The 11,540-nt window shown below is 40.6% G+C and overlaps 1 protein-coding gene across 3 annotated transcripts in view; it reads left to right on the forward strand.

The window, feature by feature from the left end:
* The first annotated feature begins 346 nt into the window (after nucleotides 1-346).
* The window catches only part of P4HA1 (prolyl 4-hydroxylase, alpha polypeptide I), a 27,796-nt gene continuing 16,602 nt past the window's right edge, over nucleotides 347-11,540 (forward strand). For all 3 annotated transcript variants that reach the window (XM_009572964.1, XM_009572963.1, XM_009572965.1), the window contains exons 1-6: nucleotides 347-451; nucleotides 1,376-1,472; nucleotides 4,158-4,309; nucleotides 6,754-6,891; nucleotides 9,445-9,684; nucleotides 10,916-11,106. In XM_009572964.1, the coding sequence (XP_009571259.1) occupies nucleotides 364-451; nucleotides 1,376-1,472; nucleotides 4,158-4,309; nucleotides 6,754-6,891; nucleotides 9,445-9,684; nucleotides 10,916-11,106 (906 nt within the window). In that variant the 5' untranslated portion in view covers nucleotides 347-363. The remainder of the gene's footprint in view (nucleotides 452-1,375; nucleotides 1,473-4,157; nucleotides 4,310-6,753; nucleotides 6,892-9,444; nucleotides 9,685-10,915; nucleotides 11,107-11,540) is intronic.

Here is an 11,540-nt window from a genome sequence, read left to right on the forward strand (position 1 = left end):
AACTTGGTATTATGCTTTTTTGCAGTGTTTGGTCTTGGGTTTTTAGGTACTTTTTGTGAAGCAGCTCTATCTGCAGTGTTAGATGTCAAAAAGATGATGAGTGCTTGTGAAGACCTTGTCTCCCAGCTATTCTTTCTTTTCTTACCACACAAGACAAAAGTGTAAGAAAACCTGCAGAAGGGCATCAGTCCTCTGTGAGAGCTGCTCAAGCTTATCAAGATTCTGCTACCTCAAGAACTTCTGCAGCCCCAAGAGAATAAGCTGTCTCTTTTGAAGGTAGATTCAACTCTCTGGTGAATAGGGATGTTTTACCTACCTTACGTTTCTTTTGTAGGTACGTGGTGAGGTGACAGCTATTGAACTATGGCATTCAACAAGATTTGGTATACCGTAGCCTTTGGACTTCTGCTGCCTTTTTCTTACGCCCATACGGACTTCTTCACCTCCATTGGTGAGACATGTTTTGGTGTATATGCTGCATAGCTGAAAGAATTTCTTGATGGCTCTCAAAACTGATTCTGGAATGATGTGTTAGTGGCGTGCAAGGCTTTAATTGGTACAGAACTAAATCCACTTCCTAGTTCTTACAGCCTTATTGACTTCTTTCTTTTGGGAGAAACACGCTTTGAGTTAAGTCAGTCCAGTTAGTCTAATGACCCAGGCTAGGCTTTGTATTCGTTAAGTATTCTTATAGGTATTGGATTTTAAAAAAAATTTTCGTGTGAACTGTTGCACATATGTGGAAGCAAGCGAAACAGCTTTTGAGGGTACATAATGATACCAGTGTGTCGGCGTACTCTCTGTACATCAGAACTCGGGTTCTGATGGCCTGTGACACAGCTGAAGATGTGGACTGTATTGCTTCGTGATGAACCGGTTCAGCTGCCTCCTTGCAGGAAATGAAGCAATTACTAATTAATAACAGAGTCTGTTAGGGGACCCATTGAAGTCATGCAAATAATCTTAAAAATAAGATGCTGGATTAGTCTTGTATATCAAACGTGAAGTCTTTGTATATTTCTGTAGCTTTGTCTTTATTTGCTCTACATTATATATGCTTGGATGAAAGATTACTCTGTTGCAACCTACTTCCTTTTCCAAATGAATCCTAAATTAGTTCTAATAATAAATATGTGATATTATGTTAATTTCCATGGCAACAAGCTTGGTCCAACATGAGATTTTTCTCCTTCAGAAAAAAAAAGGCAAGAAGCCTTACTCAAGTACTCCTTCAGGATTATTTAAGAAAATGCGGAAGGACTTTGGGGACGAAAGAGTTGAAGAGGGGAAGAAAGAAGAGAGGAAGAACGCCTCTGTTCTCGGTTCTTGGGTTTTTTTGTTTCTCCTTTTCTAACCAAACTAATTTGTTTTCTAGGTCATATGACAGACTTAATTAATACAGAAAAAGATTTGGTGGTGTCACTGAAAGATTACATCAAGGCAGAAGAAAGCAAGCTGGAACAGATCAAGAAGTAAGCAGCTTGTTTCATAATGCTAATAGTTAATAATTTGAGTCCACCCTTATGTAAAAAGTGCTTCCCAAGGATGATTAAATTTGTGGAATTTTTCCTCCGAGCAAAGCTTAAACTAGCAGGTTTTGCCGGGTTTTTGTTCTAAGTTATTATCTCCGAGCCATTGGTTTGTCTATGCAGCTTTCTAACGATGAAATCTAATCAACCTGCTTTCTGTATGATACCTTCACTTTAGGACTCCTGCTTGCATGTAATTCCCAAGGGGGTGTAATTCTTTTAATGACAATTTGCTAATGGAAACTAAAATCCAAGAAGTCTCCAAATCAGCGTTACAAGGACTGCAATGATAAACTAGATGTAAAAGTGCTAAGAAGCGTTGGTGTGGCCATATCGCTCATGAGCGGCTAACCAATGAATAGTAATAACCCACTACAAGAGCAGAGTCTCTTTCTACATACTATATTTAGATTTAAAAGAAGAATAAAGCACAATAAAACTTCTTTACTGCTTTTAAAAATAACAAGAGAGAGACCTGACCATTGCCATTACTATGTTGCTCGGCTCTATAGGTGTGAGGACCAGAGCCCAATATGTCAGGTTTTATCACAGCTAGAAATAAAAATTTTGTATCACTGAACAGGATGGTTTCCTGGCTTTCAAAAATGTGTATAAATCTGTCATGAGGATGTTTAAACAGTTTTAGATAGATGCATGAATTTTATTTTAGCCTTTGTGTATTACATTCTACCATCCATGAAGAAAGATACTTCTGTCGGATTGTATTTATTTTTATCACTTAAAATACAGAGTTGGAATTGCTCACAGTTTTGGAATGTTATAAGTATATTCTTTACAGCTACAAATTAAGATGGGAGCGTGCCGATTGGAAATCCAAAAGTGTGTAAATACAGCTTATCATATAAGCATTGCAGCTTTGTTCTTATTATATTAGAGGTGCTCGCAGAGAAGTTAAAATAACTGTCACAGAGAGAGAGAAGAACCTGGAAAAAATACCAGCATCGTTTGTGTTTGTCGGGCTCTGTAGTTTGGCTGAAGGATATCGGTAGCTTGCGTTGACTTAAACTCAGCGCAAGTTGGTAATTCACTGAAATGCGGAGGAGGGCTCACACCTTGTGGGTGGCTTGTGGTGGAGGCTTTTATGAAACACAAACTAGTGGAAAGAAATCCTGGCCTTGTGGTTGTGGCTCACGGCTGCGGTGACTTTCAGCTACTTGTTGAGTTTGATAGTCATGCAGCGGGAAACGTACGATGGGTTTGACCATGTGCAATGTGAATGCGCAATTTGTTGAAATCGGTTTCTTTAGTCTTCGGCTTGCTAGAAGCTGGAGTTGGTCCGTGGGAGCACTTTGGGCACTCTGGGAGGGAACCCCATCACTCACATTGCTGCTGGCAAGAACCCAGGGAGGGGCTGTCAGAGCGTAGGAAAACAATGAAGGACAGTGTGGGAAGAGCGAATGCAAACAGTGGCACCTTTGACAGTTGTAAACATCGACCTGTCTCAGGTAAAGCAGGCAAACTTAATTCAGGCATACCAAATTCTGGAACAAGCTGAATGCCGGCTCGTGTAGAGTTCCCTCCAGGCTATGGATTTTGTATTTACTTTATACTGGTGTTGATGTTTGGTATTCTCTGTGGGGTGTGGCTTTTTTAACGTTAATTTATCCTGTTTCCAGGGCGTCGTTACATGTCTGCATGTTCTAGATCTGCATTGTTTTGGATAAGAGAGGGGAAGTTTGGTTGTTTTGCAGACATGTAGTAGCATAGTGCTGGTGCTTACAGCATGACTGATGTGCTTGCTGACTTGAGACTGGAGCAGACTCTCTGGATGTTTCCATTAAAACGACAGATGAACAACAGTAGTTGTTGAAAGGTTTGCTTGTTTCAGAGTGTGTTGGAATTGGGAACGGCTTATGTCACTGACAGCGTTAGAGAGGTTTGCGGAGTCAGAACTGTAGCACCAGAACGTTGATCTGGGCTCCTCGTTTGGGAGCATGAGAACTACATGTTTCTTACTTCAAGCTTACAGTATGGAAGGCAGTTTTGTGGGGGGGGGCAAGGGGCTTATCATAGATTTAAGAGTGCGTGTCTAAATGTAGAATAATTTGAGACACGTGTTCTGTATTTGAAGTACTTTATTGTAAACTTCAGAAAAAGGAGCATTTAAAAAGAAAAGTTAAGAGTGTGTGTCTAAATGTAGAATAATGAATAATGAATAATGTAGACACGTGTTCTGTATTTGAAGTACTTTATTGTAAACTTCAGAAAAAGGAGCATTTAAAAAGAAAAGATCAAAAACGTGTGTAAAGCTTTGTTTTTGATTAGTCCTGCATGAAAACTCGTAATGGAACTGCTGGCATACTGCATTTGGTATTGTAGGAAGGAGTTCGTTCAGCAGTGTTCCAACAAAGACCACAAGAGCAACAGAAGATTTAGGCTGCAGCTGAGAAAGAAGATTTAAGGGGAAAAAAAAAAAAGAAAAAAGGAAGAAAAGAAAAAAGCTCCTTTTGTTCCTTCTAGGAGAGCTTTATATATAGATAATGTAAGAGCTTGCAATTTGTGTTGGGTTTTTTATTAGCAAAGACTGTTGAGTAGCTTGCTATCAGTTTTATAGTGTATTGGCAGACTTTTACAAGAGCCTTTAATGAATGTATATTTTCACTATAGATGGGCAGAGAAATTGGATCAGCTGACAGACACTGCTACGAAAGACCCAGAGGGGTTTTTGGGACATCCTGTAAATGCATTCAAGTTGATGAAACGGCTTAACACAGAGTGGGGTGAGCTGGAGAGCCTGGTTCTGAAGGACATGTCAGATGGTAAGTGTGCCTGTAGCAAGAACAAGGATCACATTATAATTGCATTTACTTGACTGCGTCTTTCACATGTCATGGTTTGAATTACATTTTTAAGTCTGCTTTTGAGGTGCCTTCATAAAAAATAATCCTAGAAGACCGGCCATTTTGCTGTCAGTGTGCTATAATTTGAGCTTTACCAAAATTTAGGAAAACTATGGTGTTTAAACTGACTGATCTCCTTGGATGCTTTAAATTTTGCAAGGGATCAGGGCTAGCTTCATGTACTCTCCTGCTTCTTGCAAACTAGTATTTTAGGAAGTTTCATCTCTAAGCGTGATGACTCCGTTGAACAGAAAAACGGGAGCGAAACTCTTCAGAGTGCAAGACATGTGGGGCTGTCTTTGAATATGGTCAAATGCTGTTGCTGCTGATATGCCCAGACTTGTTAAGGTGTGATGGTTCGAAACCTGAATGTTGGCAGAGACTGAGCGTTTGTGGAACCGATCTGAATTAGTGGAGTAAACACTTTGCTGCCTCTTCTCTTCAGCAAGAGTAGAAGCTCTTCAGGAGGGAACAGGGCATAAAATAGTTGACTGTGAGAGACACTTAGCAGCAAGGAAGCTGGGATGATTATATTTGACCCGTGAGAATCTGTCTTAACTAACTAATACCAGGTGTAGGTTTGTAGTAAGAAATGATCAAAAAGTAGAGGTTTCAAACAGATGCAGGGTTAGTCTCTGGTTAGTCTCAGCACATTCAGCTTCCCTGTTGCTGCTGTGAGGGTCTGAATGTGCCAATTGAAAAGGCTCTGCACCTTCCAGCCAGAAATCTGGACCAGTGCATCTTAAGTCCTTCTTCTGAATGGGGCGGGGGCAGGGGAAAAAAAGTGGACTGTTTTGTTTTAAGAAAATTGTCAGGAAAAAGGAAAATATTGGGGGAAGCATAATGCGGTAAAAGAAAGGATGCACAGGAGTGAAAGGATATGGTATTTTTTTAAAGCAGGAATATCTTTCCGTAAACTGATAGTGTTATCAGGTCTGAAGAGTTAAAAAGGACTACTAGAGTGTGGCAAAAATCACAGATTCGGCCAGTTCATTATTTTTTGGATAGTTTTGCAGCTGAGTGTCGCATGCTACAGTTTTACTGGTTTTGGTCATGCTGCTTAGTTTTCTACTGGTGGATATTAGATGAACTTAGTAACCATCATATTGGCACTGTCCTTAGTTAACACTGTAAAGCTTGTTGTGCTTCTGGATCTTGGGACAGAAGAGTTTGTTGAGTAGAAAAGTTACTCTTCCGAAAATGCCAGAGTGGCTGTCAGTTTGTCCAAACTGAGGTCCTCACGACGAACTCTGTGATGCCATTCCTTTTGGTGGCTGCATGTACCAGGATGCTGGTTCTGCCCTCCTCGGCTGCCCTCCTGGCTTTCTGGAGTTCCCTCATCAGTGCAAGCAGCCCACCAGCCTTTTGACTGTGCAGAAGCAGAAGGGGAAAAATCGCGTCGGTTCTCCCACTGAAGAGAGGATAATGCACTAGCTCTATGGAGGGCCCTTCAAGTAACAGCAATAGCAGCGGTTGTGTGTGTGTTCACCAGAGAGGAGTAGGAACCTTTCCTAACAGGGGAGATGATTACATGGGACTCTAATGACCAGGGAACAGTTCCTAGGGAGAATGGTTTTTTACTTTAGAGAACCTGCTTGTCTTCTGTTCCATAAATATTACCCTGGTGCTTCTTCAAAAAGCCCCCAAGGTTTTTCTTTGTGATTGTTCCTTTGATATCTTTTCACAAAAAAAAAAAAATTGAAATGCTAACTTTTCCACATGCGTCTTGAGTTCAATTCAGAGTTGGGGGAAAATGGATCTTGAGAAAGTTTTCTACCTTTGTGTGTTTCTCAAGTTTCTATGTAAAAATGTGAATGCCCACGTCCACAGAAAGCAGTTAGGTTCATAGTGGCTGCTTAGTTGCCTGAAGTCTTGTCAAAAGCTGTTTGCAGTTAGACATCAGCATTTTTGTTTTTCATCTTTTTATTGACCAGCCTTAATCTTTACAGTGCTATTTTTAGCACTGTTTGGTTTTTCCCTCTTCTAAATTATTTGTAAATTCCATGTTACTAAATGAAAAAGCCTTTTGGAAGGCATTTTGAGTGGAACGGTTGCAAAAACTACCACTATGTTATCTGTAGTGTTGTCCATGTGGGGTGGTCTTTTTGTTCTGTGTAATTTTTTTTTTTTTTTTTTAACCTGTTAAGACAAAAATAGTTTCTGTGTGAAACCAAAGGGGTACTCCTGTCCTTTAGAAACATAGTTAGGGCGTTTGTTGGTGCTCTGCAGGGCTAATAGCCCTTCCGGACTTACTAACGGCCTTTCCTGAAATGTTAGCTTTCCCCGGAGTAGGGAGTCATTTCATGCATAGAGTTTATAAAGTCCTGGGACAAAGGAGGCCAAGCGTTTCCCTGTCTTCCCAGGCTTTATCTCCAACATGACTATCCAGCGGCAGTTTTTCCCAAATGATGAAGATCAGACCGGCGCGGCAAAAGCCCTCTTGCGGCTTCAAGACACGTATAATTTGGACACAGACACCCTCTCAAGAGGGAATCTTCCAGGTAAGAGTCATTGATGTTATTTTCAGAAGACGCTGTGAACTTTTACTAAATATCCTGATGACAAATGATTTGCCTCTGTTCTATCTTTAACTGCGTAGTGTGAAGGTAAGAATAGGAAAACATTTGAGTTAGCTAAGAATTTATGAAAAGTGGCGTGATGTGGGTAATTGAACATAGGTCGATGTAGGCGTCAGTTTTAATTCTGCTACGCCTCAAGAGAGAGGAACGTATTGCTTCAGGCTGTGCTGGTGAAGAGGAAGCCTGGAAGAGCTGACCCGGTCTTGCGTACTGTTGCGTCTGTCGCTATACGGTGGTTCTGTTGGAAACGACATCCGCTTGCCCGGTGGGCTTTCTTCTGCCAGCACACTGCCCAAGTCCACGTGGATAAAACGCACTGCACAGACAGCGAGTTTCTTTCTGAATTGAGACTCTCCTTTGTCCTGTCTTTCTCCTCGCTCTACTCACATGCTTATTTTCTGCTTGTGTTAGAACTTGAAAATTTCTCTGTAGTTAAGGCTGCATCTTTCTTCTAGTTATGGTAAGATAATTTAGCGTTAATAGTTTTTAATAAATCAATAGCAATAAAATTTTGGCTGGGTGAGGATTTTGCTTGTGTTGAAGTAGTTGTGCACTGGCAGATACCTAGTTTTATTGCACAATGTAATGCATTTTAACAAAACAGTTCTATCATTTATTATCCCTTTCCCTCTCACGGATAAGATGGGCCTTTCAGATTGGGAGTGACTTAAGTTTCTTTGAGCTTAAACTTCATGGAGCGTATAAACTGAAAAACAAAAGACAGAGCGCATACGCAGACTTAAGCTTATGTGGCATTACCTGAGGTAATCTTTAATAGGTTTGTATGCAGGAGAAGACACACTTCTTTCTTGTTAGAAGACTCTTTCTCTGCTGAGTTTTCCTCGTTTCATCTGTTCAAAAATAGTACTGTGCCAACTGGCAAAAAGTCAACTCTGTACAATCCATCTGTGTTTTTGCAAGCACTCATTGTGGTCGGATGCCTAATAAAATTAAGGGTAATTGGCTTTATATGTTATGATGTATAACCTTGCTTTTGGGTTTAGTTCAAGACTGTCTCAAAGACCTACAGATTCGTTCTAATACAATAAGCACTTCATTACTGTTTTCTTAAAACAGCACAAAAATACAGGATGAAGTGCTTTGGGTGGACTGTTTATTGCTTCTTCTGAAGCAATACGCTGTCCAGACTGTCTGTAATGAAGTGTAATTGCAGAACCTGAAAGTTCTAGAGTATGAAAGAGAATAGGTTGGTCTCTTCAGAGCTCCGGAGAGGAACATCCCACGTGGTCACTTGTTTGTGCTCCTTGTCTTCCTTCCCAGGGAATTTCTGTTTGGCCAGGTTGCCAAGTTTTGATCAGAATCTTAACTACTGTCATATCGCTTACTAATTCTCTTTCCTGCACTATAGGCTGTGCTGTTTCTTTATATTAACCATCAACCCCATTTGATGATTGCTGTCTTAAGCACCCTTTTAAGAGTTAACTTTTCACGTGTGGATGTTATGTTGTTTCTAAATGTACCAGGTTATGGTCCTGCGACCTGTTACTCATTCCGGAGGATCTCTGTCTGAGAGCACTCCACCACCACCACCACCGCGCCCGATTCTCTAATCTTTGTGTTATTCTAGAGTTTTTCGCTTCAGGCTCAGGAAACTGAAATCACTGGCCACCACAGGATGGGACCACAAGGTGTTTAATTAGTGAGCAGAAACAAAGTTGTTCTGTGGGATACGGCATTTCGTGGACTGTGTCTTCAGCTATTTAATCTCTTAAGGCATGTCTTCAACAGAAGAATTCCCTTGTTTGAACGCAGCTGTGGGAGTAGCTATTAGAAATTCAGGATGTATTAAGATGTAATCAGGAATGTAATTTTAGCTGTAAAACTGGCAGGTCCTGTTTCCTTTTTACAAGATTAAATTTGGTTTTTCATTGGGCCTTAATTTACAGTGGCAAAAATAGGAATCTGTAATTTGCTTACTAGTGCTTTAATCTTTTGAGAGGTCTCTTCAAATGTTTCTAAAAATGACTGACTTCAGAAATCTTGAGCAGCTGGGAATTTACTGACTGATGTTTTCTTTTTCTTCCCCCACTAAGTTGTCGCTAACAAGATGTGCTTCAGTAACGTTTTGAAAGCGATAATGCAATGTCTTTGAAAACAGATTTCTGAAACTTCTTATTTGGCTTACTATTGCTCTTGCTCAAAGTGTTTGGGGTTTTGAAGAATGAAGGTTTATTTTATTTTATTTTATTTTCCACAAATGGTAAAGACATTTAGCTAGTTGCTGGTATTCTGGCAATGGAAAACTGCATCTAACCGCTGATGTGTCCTGCCAAGGATTTACAGGCTTTTTAGATACTTAAACTGAGTCTTCAGCAAATAGCCACCAGAGAAGGGGGATGTTGAAGAACAGAAATAAACTGTGCTGTGAAGAACAAGAAGTAACTGAATGTTACTCTGAAGACCGGTCTGGAATTCTGTGTAAATTCTGTTTGGTTTGTTTTGTTTTCAATACAGGTGTGAAGCACAAATCCTTTTTAACAGCCGAAGATTGCTTTGAGCTGGGGAAGATTGCCTACACTGAAGCCGACTACTACCACACCGAGCTCTGGATGGAACAAGCTCTGAAACAGTTGGATGAGGGAGAAGTGTCTTCTGCGGATAAAGTCTACATTCTGGACTACCTGAGTTACGCCGTTTATCAGCAGGGGGATCTGGCCAAAGCCATGATGCTCACCAAACGCCTTCTGGAACTGGGTATGCGAAAGAGAGATCCGCAGCTCGCCACGACCTAGCTCTGTGTTCGAGCAGGTGCTAGCTACGGATTCGTACCGAGGAGTGCGGTCCTGCCTGTATTCGGACTTGTATATGGGTTTTTAAAATGGATTATTACTGATACTACCATTAACATCTTGATGCGTATTTTTCAGTAAAATAAGACTTGTATTACCATAAAGCATATTTTGCTACCTTGTTTTCAGATGGACAATTATAGTCTCAACTACCATGTCAGAAAGTGTCACAGTTAAGGATTGCTCCTTTGTACTGAAGTATTCTCTGCCTCCTGTCACTGTTGGCTTCTAACCGCTTACCCGTCTTAGTCATTACTGCCCGAAATTCGCTTCTCTCACTATGTCTTACTTTCCTGTGTTAAGATTACTTCCCATTAGGTACAGGCAAGAGCAAAATTAATGAAATTGAAACTAAATTGGCGATAACCAAAATCTCTGCAGATTATTTAAATGCAAATTAAGCACACTTGAGATTAAAAACTTGGAAAAATAAGAAATACAGAATGCAATACAGCGCGCTAAGATTCTGTCCATTTTATGAAATATGAAAATATAAAGAAGTATTTATGCTTCTGTAAATACTCCACTGATTGACTGTGTAAAGGATGCCGTGGGACGTTCAGAACCGAACCTAATACAGCAAAGGCTAGTGAGAACCATTTATTAATGAACTGCAGCAAATTCTGCCAAGTTTAGTGATTGTTAAAAGCTTTGTCACCGGAAATCTTAATTCCCATCAGGGAAGTTTTTAGGTTTAAAGCCAGTCATGCTGTCCCAGCTCTCTCCCTGTCCCGTTCCTGTTCCCTTGTCTCACCCTCTCTGGTGAGCTTGGCTGGAACCGCCAAATCCTTTTTCTTAGTGCTTGGACCCCTGTGCCTGCTGAGGATCCTGGCCTCACAGTAAGCGGCGGTTTCTTAACTGTGAATGAGTTGAGCGTAGCTCTGAAAGCTCATTGCGTGTTTTCCTGCAGATGAGGAAGGATATGTGCATGCTGCAGGCTAGCATCGCTTCCAGCTTAGCTCGGAGTTTTAGCTATCCGGTGAATGCTCTCAAACCGGAGTAGATGTTTCTGATTTCTGTTTGAGAAGCAGTAGTGTGCATCTGTTTTCTTTTCCTTTTTGTAAATAGCCTCTTCTGGATACTTCTTCACAAGTTGGAAACTCGCCAGTGATACTTCTCTGTTTCCTTGTCAATAGATCCTGAACATCAAAGAGCAAATGGGAACATGAAGTATTTTGAATATATCATGGCTAAAGAAAAAGAAGCAAACAAGTCCAGTACGGATTCAGAAGACCAGGCGGAGAAGGAAACTGAGGTTAAGAAAAAGGATTACCTGCCCGAGAGAAGGAAGTACGAAATGCTGTGCCGTGGGGAGGGTCTCAAAATGGTAAAGTGGAGTAGACTGTTTTCAAATGTATGAAACCAACCGTAACAAAACAATGTCAAGAATTTGTATGTGGCGGGAAAGCAAGGAAATTGTTATAGCAGTTGGCTGACTGTGTAGAAGTGAGGATTAGCGTGTGTTGGATTTCTTCCCTGTTTCGTTCTGTCCAGTAGGCAAAAAGTAATACTGCCTCAGGCACTGCTGACTAACTTGGATGCGCGACGTAATTGTACTTAATTGAATAAGGATGCTGGAAGTCTAGAATTACGTATGGAATTGAATGAGGGTGGGTTTTTTTAGCGGTAAAAATATTTTTAATAGGACTGTGTAAAGTACTGCTTGTTGCAGTATTACAGAGTAACATTAATGTGCTGAAAGTACCCATTTCTGAAACTTAAAGCACCTCTTTAACTTGTAACGTAACATTACGGTAGGGA

The sequence above is a fragment of the Fulmarus glacialis genome, unplaced genomic scaffold (genome assembly GCF_000690835.1).
Source record: "Fulmarus glacialis isolate BGI_N327 unplaced genomic scaffold, ASM69083v1 scaffold12242, whole genome shotgun sequence".
NCBI lineage: Eukaryota > Metazoa > Chordata > Aves > Procellariiformes > Procellariidae > Fulmarus > Fulmarus glacialis.